General features: G+C 43.9%; 1 protein-coding gene across 9 annotated transcripts in view; it reads right to left on the bottom strand.

The window, feature by feature from the left end:
• Camta1 (calmodulin binding transcription activator 1) overlaps window positions 1-27,890 on the bottom strand; it is an 814,691-nt gene that overhangs the window by 783,900 nt on the left and 2,901 nt on the right. For all 9 annotated transcript variants that reach the window (XM_085838559.1, XM_085838558.1, XM_029476775.2 and 6 more), the window contains one exon: window positions 3,367-3,436. In XM_085838559.1, coding sequence (XP_085694685.1) covers window positions 3,367-3,436 — 70 coding nt within the window. Of the gene's footprint in view, window positions 1-3,366; window positions 3,437-27,890 lie in introns of those variants that run through there.

Genomic DNA, 27,890 nt, shown 5'->3' with positions numbered 1-27,890 from the left:
AGGATAGGACTGAGTCAATATAAAGTGTGCCTTGTGTATGGACAGTCACTTCCCTGAGAAGCCACTTAAAGCACAACAGAAAAGAAACTCTAGTTTCTACTTCTATTTGTGGTCACAACCAATGCTAAATTTCTGTCCCTTTAGCCTCTAACCTGGCTGCCAGCAGTAAAGTGTGTGTGTGTGTGTGTGTGTGTGAGAGAGAGAGAGAGAGAGAGAGAGAGAGAGAGAGAGAGAGAGAGAAGAGAGAGAGATGCAAAGACAGAGACAGAATGTTGCATGCACATAGGTGTGAGACAGAATGTCAAATGAGTGTGTGAAAATGTTGAATTGTGGGAGAGAATGTTGAGTGTATGAGTGGCTAAGAGGGGAAATGCTGAGTGTGCGTCAGAGGCTGTGTGAGAGAATGTTGACTAGCCAGGCAATGATGGTGCACGCCTTTAGTTCCAGCACTAGGGAGGCAAATTTCTGTGAATTTGAGGCCAGTCTGGTCTACAGAGGGAGTTTCAGGACAGCCAGGACTACACAGAAAAACCCTGTCTCAAAAAAACAAAAAATAAACAAACAAACAAACAAACAAAAAAAAAAAAAAAAAGAGGCAGAAACTTGGAGGCTAAAGAGATAGATCGCCAGTTACAGGAACTGGCTACTGTCCCAGAGGATCCAGATTCAAGTCCCAGCATCCACATGGCAGTTCACAACTGTCCATTAACTCCAATTCTAAGGGATCTAACACCTTCAAACAGACATACAAGTGGACAAAACACCAAAGTACAGAAAATTAAAAAATAAATTAAAGTATAGAAGAAAAACATTGAGTGTGAACGGGGACAGAAAATGTTGAATGGGTACGTATGTGTGTTTTTGTGTGTATTTATGTGTAAGAGAAGGTTGAGAGTGTGTGTGTGTGTGTGTGTGTGTGTGTGTGTGTGTGTGTGTGCCTGTTCTCAATGGTGCACCTGCATGAGGAAAGCTCCAGGCAGGTTCCTCTCCAATACTAGCTGAGACAGTGGTGAGTGGACAGACCCAAAGGCAAACATTTAAAGAGGAGAGCACAGAGCCATATGAGCACTGTCACTGTCACAATCCACCAGCGCTCTCGACAGGACTATGCATTGAGGGTTGCTCTGCTTTTAACCTGCACCATTCCCAGAATTCTAGGTTCATGCTGAACATAAGCCAGGTGCTCTCAGGAACTATAATGATGGGTAAATCACCCCTCCCTCCCAGCTTATACTAGGCAGAGTTAGAACTCAAAAGGGATAATGCTAAACTCACACTTCATACTTCAGAGTTTAGCATGGTGGTAGACTATGTGCCTAGAAACACAGGGTCCTGAGTTCAGGCCCCAGCACCATGGGAAAATAATCAAACTTCAGTGCCTCTGGTTTAAAGTATGGCAATAAAATTTTTTTTCTACATTAAAAAAAAAAAAAAAAAAAAAAAAAACCTGTTCTTTATATTGGAACAGAACTGTTCACATAGTAATACCACATAAAAATGTAATCTTAATTAAAAGCTACTGTTTAATGTTTTTACAATAGCTGTAAATGATTAAATAACAGAACATATGTACTAGTTTTAAACTCCCAGTAACAAACTGTATCTTAACAGTAAAACTAAGGTATAAGCCGGTTTCAACTGTCCCTCCATACTCAAGCCAAACAGTTCAATTCTGACACTGCGAAGTGGGAATATCAACTACACGACAGGCACATACTTCATTATCGTTATCTAGCAAAAACGTGTGATACATGACTTCACAATATAATTTCCTAACCTACTTCACACAATAAAAATGTAACCAGTGGGGCTCCTGAAATTGACAGATGGTGTGCTTGGCCGACAGCTATAATTCTAGAGAATGAACCAGCCTTTCTAGTCAACCTTCAAATATTTTCTATATGATAATGTTAGATTCATAGTGTAATTTAACTAAATCTTTCCAAAATGTACAAAAATGTTCACTCAACTAACTGAATGCTAACCTTCAGTTTGGGTTCTGAAAATTGAGATTTGCACCAAATCTCTGACTCAACTCCAGATAAATGCACTTGGCCTGTTTCTGGGTCCTCCGTTTTCTGCAAGCTAAGGCATAAGTATATTAACTAGATTAGCCTGGTGATGATACCTCCGTTGTCTTTCATTTAGAATACAAATGGGGCAGTTCGGGGCCTCTGGCCACAGAGAACAGCTTTCCTCAGGTGGAGCAATGAAGACTCATGGGGATCTAGGCCTCTAGAGAGAGCAGCTCGCATGCTCTGGTGAAGCACAAGTCCTACTGCTCGCTCTCACACAGGCATGTGCTCGCAGGTGTGGAGAGAGAATTAAAAGGAAGCTCCACACTGCTCTGTTGGCTCTAAGTCTTATGTGCTTAGATTTCATTAGTGGGATCAGGGAAACAAGAACACACTGGTGCAGTCCAGGTGACACAGCAACACACTGCCATAACTAACCTAACCTACAGCTCCTGTCACACAGACGGGACTAAGCACTGACTGCATAAAGAGCACTGGTCCGAGCAGGTGCTATGAAGCAAATGAAACCCATCTGTAATTCTCCAGGAGTCTCAATGGTTAAAAAGCAGTTAATAAATTAATAGCGTTATTTGACAACCTCTCTTTCCCCTCTTCATAGAGGTATGAGCACCGCTCTCACCCTTCCTAGTCTTAGGCAGCCTGGAGTTACCATGTTCTCTTCAACCATGTCACTATGTTCCTGGTCCAGGTTTAAGATTATCCATAGACAGGTTCTGTAAACTCCTATTCATTCTACAGTTGTTTCAATATAAACTATGGGCAGGAACAGACAAAGCAGAGGCATGGACGCCTTGCACTAAGTGACACCTAGGCTCTGGGGCACTCTCCTGTCCTTCATCTCCCTCAGCTCCAGCTTTAGCAACAGGTTACAGGTTCTATTACTGAGTAGGGAGAAGACACTCCTGGAGGTCGATGGTGACATGCCAGGCACCAGACAGAACTGTACACTAGGATCTCATTTAATGCTCATGAGATATAAGTAACTCAACTGGGATTCAAAAATCCTCTTTGGCTCCTGCACACCAGCACCTCACCCTACTCTGCAGCATCTGGTGCTAGACCCCTCAGTTACAGAAGTGCTGTACTAATAGCAGCCCCTGAGGGGCTCTGACCTTTCTGTGTGGCTGAATCCACTGCTCACAGAAAGCTCACAAGCTGAGCACTGTTTATGTTGCCTAAAAGAACCAAGTAACTCATCTAAGATCACACAACAGCAAAAGGCAGAAGCCCAGGACTTCCTGGTCCAGGGCTGTGTTCACTGCACTTGAAGGAGTTACTCTGGCTGCCGGTCCCACCCATACCTGAAAGTCAAAAGCTTTTCAAATCCTACCTTCTATAGGTGGCACGGTGTTGAGAACACAGTAGGTGCTAGTTCCGCAGAATACACTTTGGGAAACGCTCTAAGGAAACAGAAAATAAAATGTAAAACTAATCTTTGAAAGAGACATATTCTGGCTCTTCTGTGATATTCCTGCCAAAGATGCAAAACCTGAATCTAACCATGAGGTAACATCAGATAAGTCCAAATGTGGGTATTCCACAAAATGACCGGCCTAGGAACTCTCATGTCAAGGTTTTACAAGTGAGACAGACTGAGAGCCACTGAAAGCCATCTGTGACCCAGGAGAATGAAGAGGCTACTGAACGTGCCCCAGGATTATGACTGGATTGTTTTTAACAGTGGTCAAAAGTGAAATAGGATTTTTTGGGGGGAGGGAGCATGTTAGAAGTGTCTCAATGCTTATTTCCAGGGTGTAGCTACTGTAGTTAGGGGATTGAAATGTTCTTGTTTGTGAGACATACACATCACAGCATTTGGGAGTAGTGGAGACACTGACATCTGATCTGCAAATGGTTCTGAGATAACAGTGCTTTGCATGGAGGCTGAAGATCACTTTGAAATTTAAGACGAATGTGAAAATATAAGAACACACATTATCTGTATGGTTATTAATAGAGTGCACATGTACTGTGCACAGAATTAATATGTAAAAAGCAATGTCCGTGACATCCTTATCTGCAGTCCATATCAACATTACTAACCATATCCCAGCAATGCACCCAACACCTAACTCATACAAAAGTCTTCGCTGAGACCAAAGGGCATGGAGGAACAAGAGGAGGAAGTCAGAAGACATGGGCTTTGCTGCCAAGAATTTGGGTCTCTCCAGTCAATTATTTTCAGTCCTAAGAATAACTTTTTGTTTGGCTGCAATACTAAATGAGATTTTAGATTATTTATCATATATCATAAAGCACATATTTTTACACTTGGAGAAACAAAGTTTCAAGTTCAACAGTCACCCATAGCGTTTACATGTGAAGTACAAAGACCACAGTTCCATCACTCACTAGCTGTCCGTGGGAAGTAACCGAGCCTAGAGAGGTGACATGTCACCAGAGAAAGGCAAGATGACACTCCCTCCTATGATAGTCCTCCCCTCTCTTATCTTCTCCAAAGTAAGGAAATTCAACTATCCCACCACCTTTATAAACACCACTCTTGCAATGTTAGCAAGGATAATCTTTAACAACTTTAACATTTCTAAGAGTAAAGAAGTTCCTGACTAAACATGACTTCACGAATGTTCCCTTTCCTCTCCCAGCTGTGAAGATCCAGAGTCTCAGAAGTGAATACAATGGAATTGCCCCATACTACAACTCCTAAGCCTGTAACAGCTATCAGCTCCTTAGCTCTTCTCTTCAGTGTCTGGAAACTTCTCGTAGGACTTTCACTGTGCTCTTCCACTTGCTTTAACCAATAGCAGCAACCTATGACGGCATCTGCACTGACAATCTCTGCAAACATCTAGATCCAAGAACCATCCCTACAAATGAAAGAATATGGCCCGTGTTAGACCTGCCCAGCACACAACAGCGATCACAAGACATCAGGAAACACGGGAGAAGTGAAGCAAGCAAAGCCCCGCATCTCCCTCTCCATCTGCCAGCCTCCAAGCAAGCATGCCAACCACACAGACAACTGTTTCCCATTCAAGGCGTAACATTTTCTGCCTATTACTAAAAACAATTAACATTGTTTTTAAGGGTAGCTACTACTCAGGACATCTTAGCAGTCTCGAGTCAAAGGTTTCTAAATCACAAGTGTTTGGTGAGACACACTAAATAGCCTTCCAAACAATGGGGTTTTCACATCTAGCTTCCAAGTCTAATAGTAAGGAAAACATTGAAAGTGGTAACCCAGAGTTCAGACACTGAACATCAAAACCTCCAGATTCTCATAGCACATAAGCCATGACACAAGACAATGGGAACAACGTGAGGCAGCAACCTTGACCAGAATCAAGGGACTTTCACAGGACCACATGAGCACCATATCTCTTGAGGCCTCTCTGCAATAGTGCAGTGGGTTGGCCAAAGGAAGACCTAAGGTCTGCAAAGCTGGAGCCACCCAACTTTCTTGGTTCCCCAACTCACTGCTGACAATTCAGGACAGATCAACCCCAAAAGGACAGCCCTGCAGCATGGGAAAGTAGAGGTATGGATCCAAGTCCTCTCACAGCAGTGTGTGTCCTGCTGCTCTACCAGGTTGGCAGGCCTTCAGGAAGCCTCTGGCCCCAGAGTAGGCATGCTAGGGATGGAGGGGTGAGAAACAGGTACTCCTCCCTCCCACAACACACATCTCTAAATGACTAAAGGCCTTGAGAGAAAGAAGGAGAAGGAGGAAAGCTCTTCACAGTCTTTGCAGTAAACACTGAGGATGTTAAAGCTAGTCCACGAAGCTTATTAAATCAAAGGGGAAAGCAGCCATATTAAATGCAGTAAACCTCTGTTCCAATTACAAGTAATACATCAAACATTTTTGTCACCTGCTCTACCAAGACTTGGGCTGGTTCTTGAAAACCCACAGTCCTGACATATAAGAAATGAGATTAAAGAGAGTTAACTGTTAGCACCTCACTAGTCTGACGGGGCACTCTAGGTATAGTATCTCATGAGTAAGACAAAGTAACACAGAGCATGTTAATATGCTCAAACACTGGCTATATCTACATTAGCACATGCAAAAGTCCCTGACAGGTGTTCATCCCTGTATGCAGAAGATTCTCCTCCAAGCAGCAGCTCTGGCATCCATGCCCCTTCTATCCCATGGCAGGGACTTCCTGGGTCTCTGGGCTACTCTGTACTGGGACAGATGGGACAGCACATGCTCATGACCACATATGCAAGGAGCCAAGTCAGAAGGCTCACTCCCCTCCCTGCTCACTCCACTGGTGAGAACTGACCACGAAGCCATTCCTAACTGCAGCAGAGAAAGGCCCAGAAAAGGGAACAGGCTCAAGACCCACTGTCATCTCAGCATAGCACCATCTATAAACTGCCTATAACTGCAGAAGACCTACTTCTTTTAGAATATCTTCAACTAACCAAAAACACCACCTAGGTCACTGTGCACTACAGCCAATCTAGTCGTTTTTCTTCTCTGGTAAACATTTCTAACATACTCAAATCTGACTACATACCAAGGGCATCCTTGAAGGGATGTCTGCCTAGCCTGCTCACCCCATTGTCTGCAGTGCTTCACTCAAAGTAGGCCACATAAAGGAAGTTCAGGTGTTTTGTGGCATTTATAAATGAACACTATTTCCAGGAGTTTGTGGAAAGGAAAGAGCAATGCCTTGGGTTTTACTCAAGGCCCTGGGCCTCTGCTAGCACAGCACAGCCACAGTCCACTCTGTAGTTATCAGACATGACTCTGAGGTGCTGTCCCTCAGTACTCCTGGTACCACACAGGAGCAGATCAGTAGTCATGAACTCCCTCTCAGTCCAGTGTTGTGGATAGTTTTTTTTTTTTTTTTTTTTTTAAGAAGTCGTGTCTCTTCATTCAAGAAACTGGACAAAATGAATTGTCACGGACACTAAGAGCCAATATTAAATTTTTGGTTACACTACAAGCTTGCTAAATAAGAAAAGTGCAAGGTCTGTCACACATTTGGAGACACTCCATGAAACCAGGCTAATGACATCTGAGACTGAAGAACCTTTAGAGACTGAAGATGCTTTATCCTTTCCCTGAACTACAAAAGGCCAATAGGGGAGGAGGTCTGTACAAAAATACATTACGCTTATTTACCTCACGACCTTTCACAAAGCCTGAAATACCCTAAGGGCTGTGGCTCTACCATAAGCGTCTCAACACTCCAGAAGAACAGAGACAAAACCAAGGCAAATGCTTGCACCAAAAGGGGCAAGTCTAGAAGGCAGTTCTTCCTTTTTCCCAGCAGGCAAAAAACAAAAACAAGGAGACACCAGCTGCTAAGGTAACTGGAGAACTTAGAGACTCCAAGAGCTGAGTCTTCAGGCAAGCGAGTGCCTAGACAAAGCCGGCAAAGCTGCAGAACCACATCTGGAATGCATCCAGCCTTACAGACAGCCAGGGAAATAGAGTTGATTCCCCATAACCAGAGATGTGTGTAGGGTATAAGTAACTTCAGAATTTTTGGAGGGATTTTTACAGATAAGAACCAAACTATTGTCATAATTTTTGTAAGTTTAATTTTCCCAGGACACAAGTATATTCAACAATCTGAAAATAAACAGTGCTTAATAAATGTCATCATTTGTACAAATGTCCATACTGCAATACACGTGTTCTGGAAACAACCATATGAGACCTAGACTCTGTTGCTAGTGACTTCTCAGAGACGGAGATAAAATATCAGCAGAATCACCCAGGCCCTCCATCTGTACTGGGTGACTCTGTGTCAACTTGACACAAGCTAGAGTCATCAGAGACAAAAGAGCCTCAGTTGAGAAAATGCCTCCGTGAAATCCAGCTATAAGGCATTTTCTCAATAGTGATCAATGAGGAGGGTTATAGGTGATGCCATCCCAAGGCCGATGGTTCTGGATTCTATAAGAAAGCAGCCTGGCAAAGCAGGGGAAGCAAGCCAGTAAGCAGCACCCAACCATGTCACCTGCGTCAGCTCCTGACTCCAGGCTCCTGCCCTGCTTGAGTTTCTGTCCTGACTTCCTTCAATGATGAACAGCAATGTAGAAGTGTAAGCTGAATAAATAAACCCTTTCCTCCCCAACCTTTTTTTTTGGGGGGGTGGGGGTCATGGTATTTTGTTGCAGTAACACATACCCCAAGACACCAGCTAACACCACATCATCACAAGTGTCATCTCACATAAAATCTTGGTTTATTCCTACAAGTAGTAGCAGACAGTATGGCTATTCTAGAAAAAGAATGAGAACAAGTCTGGGCACTTGACCAGTATCTCTGACAGGGAGACAGGCTCCCAGCAGAGTTCCTAGCCTCCACAGGAACTTGGGAATGCTGCCCCACTAAGAAGTGCCCAGAGTTAGGGCAGGAAGAGTGCTCAGGCTAACGCAAAGCATGCCTCAGTGCTGACCTGTCTATGATCTTCACAACTTCTCAGCATTTTCTGGCTCATGAACCATACCACCTATCACTTAACACTACAGTCCTTAAAATTCCACTAATTCGACAAAAACAATGAGGCACACACCAGGACAGTGGCAGACTCGCCTGCCCCAACTGCAGTAGAATTATCGAAGTGCACCTTGGTGTGAACAGAGCAGAGCTAGGAAGGAAGCCAAGCACTGGGAAGACACAAGGAGGCTTTTACAAAGTCAGTGTGCATCGCCTCACCTGCATCACTGAGAAAAGTGGCTCTCAACCCACATTCCTAGCACGGTTACCATTAAACTACTCAAAGTTCTAACACATTTAATTATCAGACTGCCAAGCCCAGGGAAGATCAGAGGCAGCAAATCAGAGGGAAAGAAACAGTACTAAAATCCCACACATCAGCAGAAGCAAGAGTGCCTAGACAGCAAAGACAGGTTTTGTTTGTTTTTGAAAACAATAAAAACTGAACACAAGGCTTAGAAAGGTACAGCGGCTTGGATTCATCTGCCAAAAAAGTAAACACTCCACTCACAAGGCCCCAAACAGCACAGTAGCACTCACAGCTCAGTCCCATAACCTATATCCATCACAATGAAGCCAAATGAACAAATAAGATGCCATAAACTCCAAGCATTCTACATATTATCAAAGACCAGTCTCGCCCCTTTAACATATAAAATACATCCAAATGGACTGACTCATTTCATCAACAGCACCCTGAAACAGAAGGAGTCGCCTGTACTGGCCAGGAACCTCAGGTAAACAAGTCTATTTTTACCAAGGGAGATTTACATCAGGGCCAGTTATAAGACAGTAATATTAATGACATGAAAACTGACTCCTCCTAGTGTGGTGATACAGGCAACCTGAAAAGCATCACCATATGGCCACATCTCTTCCATAACTCCCATCACGGCAAGCATCCCATCTGCATCCACAGGGCCTCCACTTGCAGCACTGCCCCAATGTCTCCTACTCATATCGTCCCTCCCTCCCTACTGTAGAAAGCAAACTTCCTGATGGACCTGCTACAATTCATCATGTTGACATCTTCCCACACTCTGAAGGCTGTATGAAGTGAGCATATACTTGCTTTAGACCACTGTAAGGTTTCATTTCCTGAGTGAAACAGATTGCGACTTCTGTCATCTTGCTACTCAGTCTTCTTAACTTGCTGATAAAGGAAAATGCCAAGTGGGAGAGGCTCACTAAAGGTAGTCTCCCACTAAGTGAATTCTCAGATGACCCTGGAAGCTTGGAAGCCAATTCTTCTCCAGCTGAACCTTCGCATGAGAGCCAAGCCCTGACTAACACTGAAATGGTAAGTTCATGAGGCCCTAGGCAGAACTTAGCCATGCCCTTCTGAACTCCAGACCCACAGAGAACCCTGGAGTAATAGCTGTCGTGTTATAAGAGGGAAGTTTGTGGTAATGTTTTACAGCATCAGCAGATTAACTATCCAGTCACAGCCCAACAGCTAACAGCTGCCCCATTTTTGTTTCTCTCTTTAACCCATCATTTCACTATCATTTCATTCAATTGTCTGCATATACCAACAAAATTTATGTCTTAATGTGTACAAATTCTGCCCTCATGTGTATCTGTGTACCACTTATGTGCCTGATGCATGCAAAAGACAGAAGAGGGTGTTAGGTTCCTGGAACTGGCATTTCAGAAGGCTGAGACCTGCCATGTGGTGCTGAGAATCAACCTGGTCTTCTGCAGGAGCAGCCAGTAAGTGCTCTGAAGCACTGAGCCGTCTCTCCAGGCCCACAGTACTCTCTCTCTCCTGACCCACTCCCAAGCCTCACACCGTAGGATCCTGGACCTGGGTTCCTGTTCAGTTGCCTCTCTGGCCATTCTTTCCTAGCCCCCATGTATCCTCTTCCCCTTTCTACCCTCAAATACCTTCTCTTCCCCATGACAACCTCAAGCACTACACAGAGTTCTCCTAATTCTTTTGCTATGATTCACCCTACCCAACCAAAAGGCACTGTTACTACTCTGGACAGAAGGACACTGAGCCCAGTCAAGCTAGGCTGCTGCTTCAATGAAACTTGCCCCCGCCCCAGAACCCTCCAGATGCACTCACCATTTTCCATTTTGCCCTACACCAGGAAGACTGCCCACCATGCACTTCAACATCAGGGTCCTCTCACTGTCTGATAGCACCATGAAGAAAGAAAGGTACTGAACTACTTTTAAACCTTGCTGCCAAGTTTCCAATGTGGCTGTGCACATATACTTTTGTATCATCTTTCTCTAATATTTGCTTCTCAGTGCCAGTACATATGGTTCAAAATCTAGGAAGCACCTTCTAATATGGCCTACACTCTGCTACAAAATTCATTCACTCTACACTCATTCACAGAGGGGTGTGTACACTCAAACCTACTAGCTCTTTCTTCAGACAAACGCTATCAAGATTCTTGTCAGGCATGATTTTCCCTAGACCACTGTGGCTCATTTCTCAACCAGCACATGAACTTCAGCCCAGATGCTCACGCCCTCCCTCCAGAAAGAAGAGTGATCTCGCAACCCCAAGGCTGTGGACAGGGAACAGGCTGCTATGACACACTGATACCTGATCCAATCTGGACAGAGGAGAGGCCAAGAAGGCTTGTAAGAGTCTCATTTAAAGTAAACCCAGACAGACAGACAGACAGAGCCATCAAGCACATGTGAGCTGTGGGCCAGCATTCTAGAAGAAGGGACACCTTCTAATCAAGAGCAGACTTATACCTTGCCTACAACAATGAAGAAATGCCGATTCTCCACACAAGCAGACTGAAAACTTCAACATGCTGTGGGTGTAGCTGAGCTGTGTATGAAGTGGAGCAAAGAGTCCTTGTTAGTCCTTGTTAGAGATGAATTGACTTTATCCAATCTATTCTACTTCTCTTCTAAAAACAACATTTGTAAAAGTAAGAGTCAGAAAATAACCTAACTCTGCACATAGCTATACTACGAGCCATCTGGTCACTTGGAACTCTCTGAAATTCTTAAATCCTCCTGCCTCTCAGGCTAGCCTTTATTCTATATTACATTTGCCTTAAGAGCCCTGAATCCTAATGTCAGTCTTCCCCTTTCCTCCCACCACCCCACTGCTCCATGAAGACAGGAATAGAGACTGAATCTGTCCTTTTCTGAGCTCTGCACAGACAGTTATTATCTGCTGAGTAAATGACCTGACTCAAAAGCGCAGTAGCAGATTCCCACAGTAAATACTAGACTATCTTCTGCCTCCAACCACTGTATAAATGTCAGTGCCACTTGTTCCACCTCCAATAATTACATACATACATACATACACACACATGTATACCCCCACATACAAATAATGTGCTGATTCTATATTAACCAAATGTATATTAAGCAGCAGTAAACTTTTAGAGCACAGGACACTGAAGCATCTCCAGGCCGTAAGCGCGGCTGCTTGTTGTCTCATCCCCTACAAAGTCTAGCACCAGCCTAACAGTAAACATGAGTGTTACATCAAGACAGCTCACTGCCGTGATCATTTCAGGCAGCAGTATGCTTTCAAGGGGAGATGCTCAACTTCTTGAGCTAAGCAGGAGTTATTAAGCATGTAGGCAGATCCATTAGAATGATTTTAACTCCTCAAACAGATACAGATTTAGCATAATCTCAACAGCATTTACTGTACAAACTTGCAAGCTGGTTCTAATATTCAAATAAATACAAGAAATATATTATAGTAAAAGCAATCCTAAAAAAGAACACTACTCCAGGCCTACACGGGCTCGCAAGCCTAGCTCTCAGGATGGTGAAGCAGCAGGATTGCAACAAGTGTGAGCCCAACCTGGGCTACGTCGTCGACACTCACCCTCAAAACAAAACAAACACCACTGTATCACAAAGCTCCAGTAAGAGATGCAGTCCACGTGATGGCAGAAACAACACGTATAGAGAGAGCAAACGAGGGCTGAGGCTCCAGAAAAAAACCTTAACACTGACAGTAAAACCACTGTCAACAACACCTCAATGAGAACAGAACAGTGTTCTTCAACAACTGGACATTACCTAGGAACAGAAAGTCTACCCCATACCACAAACAAACAGTAATGCAAAAATGAACCAGAGATCTAAACACAAGAGCTAAAGCTATAAACTTAGAAGAAAGCGTGGGAATAGGTTTCATGACCTTGGACGAGGCCTTGCCTTCTTAACTGTGATGACAACTGACTGGGGTAACACCTTATCAAAGTGCCTCAAGAGACAATCAAGAAAGTGAAAAGAGAGCCCACAAAATGGAAGAAAATATCTGATTAAGAACTGATAGTCACAATGTAGAAAGAACTTTTCCAATCCAGCAGGAAAACGATAACTGAGTGTAAAAACAGGAATGCCTCAGAAGACACACATCCCCACACACCTCAGAAGACACACAACCCCACACACCTCAAAAGACACATGTCCCCACACACCTCAGAAGACACACAACCCCACACACCTCAGAAGACACACATCCCCACACACCTCAGAAGACACATGTCCCCACACACCTCAGAAGACACACAACCCCACACACCTCAGAAGACACACAACCCCACACACCTCAGAAGACACACAACCCCACACACCTCAGAAGACACATGTCCCCACACACCTCAGAAGACACACAACCCCACACACCTCAGAAGACACACATCCCCACACACCTCAGAAGACACATGTCCCCACACACCTCAGAAGACACACAACCCCACACACATCAGAAGACACACAACCCCACACACCTCAAAAGACACACATCCCCACACACATCAGAAGACACACAACCCCACACACCTCAAAAGACACACATCCCCACACACCTCAGAAGACACACATCCCCACACACATCAGAAGACACACATCAGAAGACACACATCCCCACACACATCAGAAGACACACGTTCCCATACACCTCAGAAGACACATGTCCCCACACACCTCAGAAGACACATGTCCCCACACACCTCAGAAGACACACAACCCCACACACCTCAGAAGACACACAACCCCACACACCTCAGAAGACACACAACCCCACACACCTCAGAAGACACACAACCCCACACACCTCAGAAGACACATGTCCCCACACACCTCAGAAGACACACATCCCCACACACCTCAGAAGACACACAACCCCACACACCTCAGAAGACACACAACCCCACACACCTCAGAAGACACATGTCCCCACACACCTCAGAAGACACATGTCCCCACACACCTCAAAAGACACATGTCCCCACACACCTCAGAAGACACACAACCCCACACACCTCAGAAGACACATGTCCCCACACACCTCAGAAGACACATGTCCCCACACACCTCAGAAGACACACAACCCCACACACCTCAGAAGACACATGTCCCCACACACCTCAGAAGACACATGTCCCCACACACCTCAAAAGACACACAACCCCACACACCTCAGAAGACACACAACCCCACACACCTCAGAAGACACATGTCCCCACACACCTCAGAAGACACATGTCCCCACACACCTCAAAAGACACATGTCCCCACACACCTCAGAAGACACACAACCCCACACACCTCAGAAGACACATGTCCCCACACACCTCAGAAGACACATATCCCCACACACCTCAGAAGACACACACCTCAGAAGACACACGTTCCCACACACCTCAGAAGAAAAACAACCCCACACACCTCAGAAGACACATGTCCCCACACACCTCAGAAGAAACACGTTCCCACACACCTCAGAAGACACATGTCCCCACACACCTCAGAAGACACACAACCCCACACACCTCAGAAGACACACATCCCCACACACCTCAGAAGACACATGTCCCCACACACCTCAGAAGACACACAACCCCACACACCTCAGAAGACACACATTCCCACACACCTCAGAAGACACATGTCCCCACACACCTCAGAAGACACATGTCCCCACACACCTCAGAAGACACACGTTCCCACACACCTCAGAAGACACATGTCCCCACACACCTCAGAAGACACATGTCCCCACACACCTCAGAAGACACACAACCCCACACACCTCAGAAGACACATGTCCCCACACACCTCAGAAGACACATGTCCCCACACACCTCAGAAGACACATGTCCCCACACACCTCAGAAGACACATGTCCCCACACACCTCAGAAGACACACGTCCCAACACACGTTCAGAAGACAACCCGTTCCCATGCACCTCCGAGCAGACCCCAACATCAGTCACTGGGAGATGCCCATGAAAACCACACCAAGAGTCAACTTCCCGTCTACAAGAACCAGGAGAAACTGCTAGACAGACAGACAGCAGCAAGTGTTAGCTAGCAAGGGAGGAACTGGAACCCTCAGTCCTGCTGCTAGGAGCACACTCCAGAGCAGCCACATCGCACAAGAATCCAGGTTCTTTAATAACAGAGTAAGCTATAAAACAGCATTTCTATCTTAGGCACGTTAACCAAGAGGACACAAAACATCTTTGAGGACACAACCTCAATGACTAGTGAATGGATACTTGGAATGTGGCAGATAGTTACAGGATTTGGCACCCCAAAAAGGGATAAAGAGACATGAACTTCAGAGCATCATCAGCCACACAACACAATACCATAAATCCACAGATATGAAGTGTCCCAACCAGCAAACCCATCAAGACAGGAAGCAGATTAGTAACTGCTCAAGTCAAGGGAAGAATGGGGAATGCCTCCTAAAACATACAAAATTTTATTTGTGCATTAATTATACAAAATAATCTATTTCATTATGACATTTTCATACATTTTTGCAGTGTGATTTGATTTTAGCAGGTTTTCTTTCTGGAGTAATGAGAACATTGTGGATTTGGAGACAGCTGCACAACTGTAACAAAAATGGTCACAGGGTGTATGTGATGTATAAAATCTATCTTAATAATGCTATTTTTAAAAAAGAAATCAAGCTGTGGGTAGTGACACTTGTAATCCCAGCACGCTGGGAAGTAGCGGCAGAAGGACCAGAAGTTCAATGCCAGCCTCAGCTATATGCACACTATCTACTCAAGGTCATCACTATGAAACACCGATTGTTAAACCCCTGTAGGTGTGGAAAGTTCGCAGGCTCTCCACCCTTTACAGTCTTCCAAACAGTTCTTTCATAGTCTTCAATGTACTTTCTATAATTCTATGAGAAATCATGAAGAGGAAAAAAAGAGAGATCAGGGGTCAGGAAGGAGAGGTGAAGGTGAAGGCCCAATGAGGTGCACACAAGTGGCCACAGGCACGAACACATCTGGGTTCCTCCTCCCATACCCATTCTCAAGGCACTGCCTTCCACTGTTTCTAGAATTTATATTTATTATTTTTAATTAAGTGCTTATGTGTGTAGCTATATACAAATGAATGCAGTCACCTACAGATTGCCCAGAGCTGGAGTTACAGGCAGTTGTAAGCCACTTAATGTGGGTACTGGGAACTGAACTCCAGCCCTCTGTAAGAGCAAAACCAGAAAGCACTCTTAACTGCTGAGTCTTCTCTCTAGCCCATGTCTTCCAAGTTTACCTAAGGATGCAAAACTCCAACCACTAAGTTGATTGTCCATAACCAGGGGAAAGGAAGTGAAGTCCACACAAAAATCTGAACTATGAGACCTCAGCTGACAGTGACACCCACACTCCAAAAAAAGCCTGACATACCTGGGAATGCCCACAGGGCAAAAAGCACACAAACCACAATCAAAGCGCAAGCTTTGGATAGTCACAACATCCAGAAATGATTTATTTCTCATACACCAAGGACAGCTGACCAATACCTTCAGCCTCCAATCTGTAGCTATAATAAACATTTTCTATGACATTTGTTTGTTTGTGTGTGCATCTTTGTTGTGGAGGTTAGATAACTTCAGGAGTCAGTTCTCTCCTTTTACCATGTAGGTTCAAAGGATCAAACTCAGGTGGTCAGGCTTGGAGGCACAGTAAGCCACAGTATCATTTACACTACTTGATGGAGCCAGTTTAAGATGCCATGACCCCTGACAGAGGCACAATCTCTTCTCTGCTTAGCCCCTCTATGTCATCACTCATCTTAGCCCACCTCCACCAAGACAAAAACCTGGTGTTTGGACACAAAACAAGGTTCAGTCCAACTCTGTCTTGAATTTTCTGTACCTCCTGAGCCATCAAAGGTGAAGTCAGATAATGATGAGCACTAGAATCAAGACATGCTCGAGCCATGACTGGTGGCCACAGCAGACAACAGCTGCATTTAACTTAAGCTAAGAAATGAAGAAGGCCCCCTTGCTAGAAAACTAATAGACAACAGGAGAGAGAAGAGCCTTGGCATGGAAAATGGGATCCCAGCTCAGCCCAAGCATCCCTAGAAAAAACTTCTAGTGTAGATATACCAAGGACAGTCCCAGAGTCTTGCTGCTCTACGGTCTGTCCCAGAAGCCTTAGTACTAGAACTGCCCCCCACTTACCCTGTCCTATGTGGCCAGGCTCTTGCAACCCAAAATGCACTAATTCTTTCTGAAACAAGATTTCACTATGTAGAGCTAGTCTAGAAACATTCTACAGACCTGGCTGACTAGCCCAGAATGAGACCTCATCATGGCCTTCTCTTCTTTCAGTGGTGCTACAACATACCCAATACACAATTTACTGTTGTAGTAATCTCTGAACACACAAGGTAGTGGCAGTACCCCCATACTGTGCATTATTTATCATTGATTACTTTTAAAACCATTCAGAAAGATCCTAAGTTTTTATTATTTTACTGAATCAACAGTTCTATCTCTCCTCCTTCATCAAATGAACCTCAGCAGGGCAGGCCTGGCAAAATATGCAAAAGACAGCATCGAGCAGGCACCACAACTGAAGCACCAGAGCAGGTAATGATATGGCATAACCACACAGGCCAGAGGAACAGACCAAGAGGACAGACGAGAGTCATCACGGTTTTTGCTCAGGCTGAGAGGCCATCTCAGTACCACGCTTGCATCAGAGGGCACCTGCACGAGCAGCAATGGCTTACACGTAGGATAATATGACTGGTACAGAAAACACAAGTCTCTTCCCACCCAAAATGCCTGCAGTAAATTCTGGGCTCTAAATTTGGTCAAGTAATCGATGATCAATTTCTGGAGGACCCCTAGGAAGAAACACAAGTCCTTAAAAGCTCTGAGTGCCCACTCGCTACCCCTCGATGTTATAGCACAACAGCCTCCATCAATAAAATTAAATGAGCAAGAAACCGCCTCTGAAGCTGTGTCAAAGCAAAAGACTCAGCCAGCATATTTCCTAACAGCAGAGATGGGACAAGGCAAAGAATATTTACAGGAACACCAGGAACTTGAACTTCTCCTCCTGTATCTTTAAGTACAAAAGAAACTCAAAACATGAATTATGTTCAAACCCTCCCACAACGCACGACCTGGCACAGCCCAGGGATTGTGTCTAAGCATAGATGCTATACTATTGATTGCAGCAGACCACAGCAACTCCCCAACCCACAGGTTTAATCGGAGAGTCTGTGTTTACTGAATTACTGGCAATCAATACATTTTAATAACGCTTATATTAATCAACTCCAAAAAACACAGCTAAATGAATATAAATACTATCTTGAACATACATGTCTGGGGTCAGCAAATAATACTTTTTCAACTACAGTCATATATTAGTTAAGGCTACTTTCTGAAAGTATAAACCCTCATTCATACCTAAATAAAGGTTTTAAATCCACCACAGAGGATACCTAAGAAGACTGTTTCTATATTGAAAATCTTCAGTAAAAACCTTAATTTTTTTTAACTTTCTTTAGACAGAGGGGGGCATTTCTATGTACAGCAAGCATAAAGGAGGTACCTCAGAGGCTATACTTCAAATTCCCCTGTCAAGGTGTGAGCCTACATATTTATTCTTGACCTGGTATAAAAACTTCAAAGGGAAAAAGAAGTCCCACAGAGCAGCCAGTATCAGCAAGGGAGCTGCAAAGTAAACCGCATCTATCCGCCTTCACTCCCGTACCATCCTGAGGAAGAATGGGGAGAACTTTCAGAGGTCATTTCTAGGACAGCACTTTATCCATCTGGACAATCTCCTTACAATCATTACCAACTAACTCATGACACAGATCTGAGGTCTGGGAAAGGCAAGATGGGGAGAGGAGCCAGAGTCAAAAATAACAAATGGATGCATGGGAATTGTCTGATAAGGACAAGAGGTAAGGAGGCCAAAGAAGAGAGGCTTCTACCTCTGGCCCCAAAAGTAGCATCAAAGTCAGGAGCACCCTGCTGGTGGAGCTCCTTAGTCCAAGGTCACCCGTCTACTAAGGGGAAGAAGCAGCCCTACCAGGAACCACAGGGGCTTATTAGAAGTCAGCAGATTCGCTTCTCACTGCTTGATTCAGGGAAGGAAAGGACAAGAATGCTGATACCAAGAGACATCTCCAATATGTAAAACCTAATCATTGAAGCCCCCAACTTTGCAGACATCCTACGGAGGGACACAGTTTTGAAAATTACAAAGTCTTAACAAAGTAAACAGTCCCTTCTTGGGATCAGCAAGATGGCTTAGCCAGTAAATCACTTGCCACCAAGCCTGACGGAACCTGAGGTTGATCCCTGAAATCCACATGGAGGAGAGAACAGACTCCTCTCACCTTCCTATGTCTCCCCTACCACATAATGTTAAATCATAACCAAAAACAAAACCTGGGGCTGAAGAGATATCTCAACAGTTAAGGGCACACACTGTTCTTCCAGGACTCTAGAGATCAGTTCCCAGCACTCATGTCAGTAGCTTACAACCACCTCCAGGAAGTTCCAACACCCTCCTCGGACCTGCAAAGGCATGGTACTCACTCTCATTCACTCATGTACACACACACACACACACACACACACACACACACACACACATAATTAAAAATATAATCTTTAAAAACTAAATCCCCAGGGCTAGAGAAGATAGCTCAGTGGTTAAGAGCACTGGCTGCTTTTCCAGAGGACCCAGGTTTGATTCCTAACACCCACACGGTATTCTCAATTCTCTGTAACTCCAGTTCTAGGGATCCAATACTTCTGACACAGAAGTGGTATACAAACATACATCCAAGGAAAACACCAAAACACATGAATCAATTTTTTTAAATGTAAGAGAAAACTTGAAATATAATAAAAATAATTCCTGTCTTCAACATTACAAATAGTTGAGTGGTAGCTTCCACAAAGCCCTGCATCCTACACCCAGCCCTTCAAGGGGAAAACTTGTATCTACACAATGTATTTTTACATGTACTATATGTACACACATACAGTCATATGCACATGTGAATAAATACACAATGCCATAATTCTAAATCATATTTAAATAATTATCAAAACTATTTAGCTCTTAGGAAAAATAATAACTGAAATGTGTGCCTTCAAATGCATATCCAGAAGCTAAACGCTTTCTTCCCCTTAGTACATGTACCAAAAAAAAAAGAAACAAAAAACCAAAACCTAGCTCCCAGACAAGTCACTCATCTGTTACCATCAGACCACTCAAAAACATATAAAGTTCCATCGTAAGGATATAAGGAAATGTATCTGAGATGTCACATGGCTTAAAATGCTGCCCCCAGGGTCTGGGAAAACAGCTTAATCAGTAAAGTGCTTTTGCACCCATGTAAAAACTGGGTGCACCAGCACATTTCCACCACTGGGGGGTTGACTCAGATGGATCCCTGGGGCTTTGTGGCCTGCCACTGTATGCAATGAGCTCCAGGCTGAATGTCTCAAAGAGCTGGAAGGCACCACACCAGACGCTAACTTCTGAGCTCCCTGTATAATCATTTTCATTTGTATGGTGGGGGAGACATGTGGAGGCCAGAGCGAAATTTGCTGAGGTCAGTTCTCTTACTACCATGTGGACAGTTTGGTGGCAAGTGCCCTTATTCACTAAGCCATCTTGCTGGCCCCCAAAACGAAATATTTAACAATAAAACTTTGTATCTTTCAGAGCTCTGTACCTCTAGAGAATCTCTAAAAAGCTGTGAGCTGTAAATAGGATTTACACATGAACACACAAAATGAAGCTTAGTATTAAAAAATTCCAGAGTAAGATACATTGGCAAAGACCTTAGTTTATCTCATAGTGAGTGCTCATGCACACACATACACACACACAAAGACCTTAGTTCATCTCATAGTGAGTGCGCATGCACACACACACACAAAGTCCTTAGTTCATCTCATAGTGAGTGCTCATGCACACACATACACACACACAAAGACCTTAGTTCATCTCATAGTGAGTGCGCATGCACACACACACACACACACACAAAGTTTAAGAAAGAGGTATCAACTGCAATGACTATAGTTTTATCATCCACTCTAACCATGAACTGAGCTATAAATGGCACAGCCTAAAAGTAACATATGCTATTTTTAAATGTCCTTGCCAATTAAATAGTCAGAAAATCAGTGAAGCCCCCCCGCAAGAAAGCAAGGAAAATTAACTTGTTTAGAGCTAACCATTCATCAACACAGGCTTGAAAAATGCCAGAAGCCAGACGCCCAGCCTCTGTGTTGGCCCTACAGAGGGAAACTCAAGGGAGAGTCCTTCAAGACTGTCTTCACTGGGTCAGATTTCAAACAGCAACCTCCCTGAAGGAGAAGCTACATCCCACAGCTCCATGAGGGTACAATCCAGAGAAATGAAATCTGACTCTAACTCGGGATGTTATGCCTTCCACAACAGCAGTATATCAAAACCAGAAATGTTAAAACCATAAAATAATCAAGATATTTGAAATACTTCAAGAGTAACCAAATGCTCAGAGTCCACATGCTCTGCAACAGCAGCAGATCTGAGCCCAGCCTGCCTCTGTGAAATGAAGCAGAATCCTCCAATTCAGCAAATGATACAATAAATATTCTCTGTAACAAAAGGAAACATGGCATAGCACTCTAACCTTATAGCAAAAACACAAATTTTGTATCAATATGTTCACAACACAGCTCAACACAAAAATCAGAACCTAATTAAAACTACTGCTTTAGACCTCAAGCTGTCTGGCCAGCAACCTTGCCCAAACTGAATTGCTGCAGACCAACCAGCAGGAGCAACTACAGCATTATCTAACAACTGTAGTGCTTCATCTCTTGTTTTATCTTTCATGGTTGACTTATGAACTGAATGATGGCAAGCTGATATGTGAATATGCCAATTCAAAAACACAAAGAAAAAAATGGAAGCACAAAATTCATGAATGAAAATGCTGACGTCATAGCTCAGCTCTCAGAGCTGAAGGACACAAGAAAGTGTGCACCTGTCTTCAGGGATGTTAACTCAAAGTCACCTAGTGAAGAAAGGACATGAATCAGCCCCTCCTTGCTCAGAACGAAAGAAGAAAGGTGAGGTGACAGAAAAACCTTTGCTAGCCCAGAAATGAGAAACAGGCAATGCATAAATCACACTGCTTGTGAACGGCACAAATCAGCACTGCTTGTGAACGGCCCAACTATTTCAGGTGGTTAGAGTTAATACTTGCACTTTATAAAGACTTAGGAGTGTGGGGATGTCGGGGTGGGGGGGTATCCATCATAAAACTTTTCTCCACTTGGGACTGAAGAAATGGCTCAGCAGTTGAAGAGAACTTGTTGTTCTTCTATAGGACCAGAGTTGGGCTCTCAGCATTCACAATCAAGAGCTCACACACAGTCACACAAAACACACAAATAATAAAATAAACTGTAAAAAAAAAAAAAAAAAAACCTTTCTCCCAGGGCTGGAGAGATGGCTCAGCAGTTAAGAGCATTGATTGCTCTTCCAGAGGTCCTGAGTTCAATTCCCAGCAACCACATGGTGGCTCACAGCCATCTGTAATGGGATCTGATGCCCTCTTCTGGTGTGCCTGAAGATAGCTACAGTGTACTTATAAAATAAATCTTAAAAAAATAAATAAATAAATAGATAGATAGATAGATAGATAGATAAAATAAAAACTAACACCTTTCTCCCACCATGTGGCCTATACTTACAAAGAGCACACAACAGCAACAAGAATAGCTGGCTCTGCCACACGACACCTGATCATAAGTAATTCTAAACAAGCAGGTAAGACTCACAGGCCTCCAGAACAACTTGGATTTTTATATAGGGAAAGGATACTTTTATGTTACAATGCAAGCAATCTATTAACACAAAGTTTTGATTCATTCAGAAGTATTAAAGCATCTAGGAGTAAGATTGTTCACATTTTCCATCTTTTGGCAGAACACTAAGAAATAAAGTTTAGACATAATTTTTTTAAATCCTTCTATTCAAGACATTTAAGCCACAGTTGTTGATCCCTAAGTTTAAGATTATTACAATCTCAGAAACCATCAGTGGTCTCAGAGCCTTTGTGACCTCTCCCAACACAGAACTACAAGGACAGTCTCACTATCAGTGCTATGATGCAAATAACCATTTCCACAGCTTAAAATAGACAATCACCAAAATGGATTTTTTTTTAATTTAAGCAATAAACAATTTTGCCAATAAACATTTTGAAAAGGAGATCTTATTAAGTTAAAATGCAAACACGCCAGTTTTATCTACAGATCTGGAATGCTGGCGATCACCTCAACTTCCACCAGCACCTTTGATAGAACACCACTACCCCCTTGTGGATTCATAATAAAAATTCTTATCTTGAATCTAGTTTTGAAATGTTCCATTCTGCTAAACTTCCACCAAACTTTACAGTTTCTTCACTAAAAACTATTTTATCTCAAGTACTTTCTAAATGAAGGGAAGGAAAACACATTTTAAGCTCACCAAGGCCATCAACAACTTTGTAGTGAATAGCGAGTTGGCATTCCACTGTTCTCGTCCACTCCCACTGTCAGGCTGTCCCAATCGCTGATGGCTGATTATATCACTCCAGCAGCCTTGTGCTTCCTATGATCTCAGACTTCCTAAGACTCTCTTATGATTCCCAAAAACCAAGAGGGGACACAGACCCTTCAGAAAGGGACTAAGATTTACAAAGACAGAAATCCCTGACTTTACTCACATGCCTTCAGAAATAATTCTTGACAGTCTCAAGCAACCCTGATGAAAGAAAACTAAAATATATGTTTAAAAGCTAGAAACAAGGAGTGGAGGGGAGGGGCTCAGTAGAATGAGCACCTCTAAACCAAAAATGGAGGCACATGTCTGTAACCCCGAACCTGGCTGGCAGGTAAGAAGTTCAAGGTCATCCTCAAGCACATAGCGTAGTCAAGGCCAGCCGACCAACATGAAGGGACGGAGATGGTGAGAGGAAGGAAGAGTGCATCTGGAAGCATCTGCACATAGCTCTGCCATCACACACACACACAAGTCTCACTGATGCAAATTAAACAGGATCACGGATCTGGCTTCTCCATCCCAACAGATTCTAGGTTTAACAACAGTGTCCAGTGACGTGGCCAAAGAGTCGTGATGGCCTGCACTTTCATGGAAGTCACCACACAATTCTCAAACATACTCAGAACTCCTGAGAGGACACAGTAAGTAACCATTGCCTGTATTTCTTCAAACTACTAAGTAGGAATAAAAAGGAAAAAATAAGCTGCTTGGCAGGTGTTACCTTGTAGTAACTGATAAGGAAAAATGGAAGAGAGACTCCCAGAAAGGATGCAAAATGCCCCTTAGAATACATACCCAAAGGTACCAATTGTGGCCCAGCCCAAGCTAGTGACTAAACTCACAACAAGAGTCATCAGAACTAGCCTTCAGGAGGGCCTGCTGCCTTGTTGGGGATTATTTCGCTACATTTACTGTTTCTGGATTTAGGGCAGGGGTTAAAGAGGTGTTTTGGTTGGCATGAGGAAGCACAGCTAACAGCATAACGTGACTTACTTTGTCTCCAAGTACTGCCATGCTTGGCATTTCTTTCAAAGCACGGCACTGTGCATGCAAAGCTACCCTGCAGAAAGCAGAGGGAAGAAGACAGTCCAGGCCAACACCTCCTTCAAAGTCACCTTTTGCTAACAGTTTCAGGAAGGGACATCTCATGGCCCTTCTAAAGGCCCAGCTAAATCTAAAGGGGAAAAAAGTTACTGCACTTTTCCAAAATAGCAAAGGACTTACATACTTTAAAAAACATGCAACCACATCAGAAAATGAGCAGACCAAAGGAATGAACACCTAAGAGCCCATAAAACTAAAGTTACCTCGGTCCTTCCATCTTTATGCTATGTCAACCATCTGAACAATTAAGAGCATTCCTCTGAGTGAGTGAGTGAGTGAGTGAGTGAGCAAGTATGAGTGTGTGTGTGAAAGAGAGAGAGAGAGAGTGAGTTTGAGAGTGGGTGTGTGGGTGTGTGGGTGAGAGAGTATGAATGAGAGAGAATGGGGGGGGGGGTGTAAAGTGGGATTAATGTGACTGGCTGGGCCGGCCTCTCTGCACTAGTGTGTGTAGTATTTCTTTTTAAATCAATAATGAGATTTTAAAAATGTTCAAGAAACATTACCAGTTTTTACAGGAGACCATAGCATTCTACAAGCTATGATGCTCTAGTCAGAGAAAGAGAACCTGAACATAGTGTCTAAACACACTGATGGACAACATTTACTATGGAGAGTAGTACAGACTGTGCTCACTGTATTTGCACCTTCTCATATATGACAAATACTACAGGGTGGCTGACCACCCATCTTCTAACGACAATGCTAACAATCACAGGACAACTGAGTACTACGCTCATGATGGCATTTAAAAGAAAATATGACTGTGTCTGAGCAATTCTGTCCCTAACCCTGAGTAAAACATAGGGAGGCAAGAAGAGAGGGAGGAAGGAAGGGAGAGAGAGAGGAATGGAGGGAAGGGGGGAAGGGAACTAGGCACCCCTTCCTAAAGCAAGATGGACAAAGACTCAGAACCAGAGCACCTCTACCCTCACCACATACATCAGCCTGCACCACAGCACAAGGCGAGGCAGAGGATTGTTAACTGTACCTGAAGAATCGCACTGCAATCAAACCAGAGAGAGAGAGAAGCCAGAGAAATGCAGCAAAAACAAATCCCCAAAATCCTACAGGGGGAGGCTCGGAAACCTGAAGGACAGCATTTCACTAGGACTCCAATTAGAAATGCCACTGTCCCCTCGCTGGGACAGTGGTCCCATGCCACCTACCTATCCGACAGGTAGAGAAGGAAAAGGAGGCAGAGCCTGAGTTACTCAGAACAAGCAAAGTCTGATGGTTCTGTAGGATACACAGTATTGAAGATACACAGTATTGTAAGATACACAGTATTGTAAGATACACAGTATTGAAGACCACCCACAGGACAAAAATGCAAAAGATACATTGTCAACCTGTCACCACAAAACAAACAACCAGGGGACAAAGGAGACAGCCACCCACAGACTAAGGGTTTCCACAGGAGTGAAGGCCTCAGGACGAGCTTCCACAGTCACTGTGGAGAGGAAACCTGGCTTCAGAGACGAAGAGAAGGAGCACACTTCAGGTTAACTCTGACCAACGTCAACGCTGCGACATATACCTCACCTGTACTCAAAAACAATCAGGCTTATCAAAATAGAAAAGAAAATATAAATGTCAGTACTATTAAACAGCATAAAGAATTAAAAGACATAATAAACTAGTGACTGTATCTGGCTCTGGCCTTGGAGTGGCGGCCACACTTAAACATTAGATTTAGATAACTGACAGCAAAACACGAGTCGTTTTGCCTAATCCCTGAGAACACGAACCCCAGGAAAGACAAGAAGGTTTTTCTGACACACTTATGTAAAAACATATCTGACACTGGGTTCCATGCATAGGCTACCCAGTAATCAATGCTGCTGGTCTCACGTTTACTAACATTCCAATCTATCATATATATAAATGACCTCAGAGTCATCTAGACAGTCAGACTAAGAGTGAACTCTAATTTCTTGAACGTACACACAAGCATACACATACCCGCAGTGTGGTGTTGAGGAGAGCTGCTAAACACCCCTCCCAGAACACCCTCCTCCCCCGTTCACCACCCTACACCTCCAGGGAGCAAGGAAGGGGTTGCACAGGATAGCACGCTAGTCAAGTACATTTTTGTTAAGATTACAATCCAAAAAAAAATCAAAATTCAGAAAAAAAGTTTTTAAGACTTTCTTAAAGTCAAGTACAGACAGACTGAAATAGTATTCATAAAAAAGCTACCATGATCCAACATGGGAGTCAGGCAAACACTGAATCCCCACAAATCCCTGCTCACAGCAGACACCCACAAAAAGGGCTCCAGAGTTAATAGCTGAGTGATGGATCCTAGACACGACAATGACTTTTCCTCAGAACAGCAGACACTAACATACCACCAAAGACTCAATGGGACAACTGCAGGAGGCTAACAACATGAGACCCACAAGGTGAATGAGAATGCTCTTCAAACCGCAATGAGGAGGATGTAAGAAGGACTGGCCCAGAGTAATGAAAAAGGTGGAGGGAATGGGCCCCAGAGGGGCTATCTCAAGATCAAAAAGAAGCGAAATCCCACCCACACATAGACCAACGCAGTAAACTCAGAGATAAACTACTCCTTTCTTACTCTAGAATGGGCCATTTTAGGGGGGGGGATATTAAAACTTAAGAAACCAGAAAATGTGACTGAGATGGGCACAGCACACCCACACATGCATACACACACATACACATGCACGCACGCATGTGTGACTCCAGCATTCAGAAGGGGGGTGGGGGGTGGCTAGTCCTTAAGTTTAAGGCCAAGCTGTTCTACATAACAAACTCTAAGATAGCCTAAGTTGCAAAACATGACCCTGCCTCAAAAAGACAAAATATTAAAATTTTTCATAAAAGACAAAGGATGAAAACATGGCTAAGGATGGCATAGACTCTTCTCCAAAAGCAGGAAGAGTGATGCTCCTCTTTTGAAAAGGAAAAGCTGAAGCGCTCCGACCTTGAGGAGAGGCTGCTGTGCACATGTTCACATGCAGAATCCACTGAGGGGTAAGATGGGGAAACCACAACATCTCCCAGAAATAGGTCAGTCAGGTCTAAAAGGAGACTAGAGAAAAGGTCATTTGGCCATTCCCAAATGCTGGGGAATCAGACATGGAAGAGGAAGTGATGTCTGAACGAAAAGATAGGGGGTGGGGCAAAGTAATTAAGAGAAGCGGGGTAACCTGACTAACGGCAAGAGAAGCCCTCCACCGATTCCCACCCTTCCCGGATGCAGCCACATAGTCAGCGCAAGCACATCAACTCGAGATCCTCACTTTTGCACTAGCGGTGCAGCTCTGGTGGTACAGCGGACCTTCACTACCCCTCCTTGCACAGTCCATGTGTGGGGTACTCTGATGGACAGGGACAACACCCAAGGAAGTCAATGGCCTGGAGAAAGGCGCAGAAGAGCCATCACCAGAAACGAGAAGACTCTCAGGCCTACAAGAACATACACAGCAGGTAATCAACTG

Source organism: Mus caroli, unplaced genomic scaffold, assembly GCF_978045245.1.
Source record: "Mus caroli unplaced genomic scaffold, Mus_caroli_1 scaffold_6, whole genome shotgun sequence".
Lineage (NCBI taxonomy): Eukaryota > Metazoa > Chordata > Mammalia > Rodentia > Muridae > Mus > Mus caroli.
This window is presented reverse-complemented; position numbering and strand designations above follow the sequence as displayed.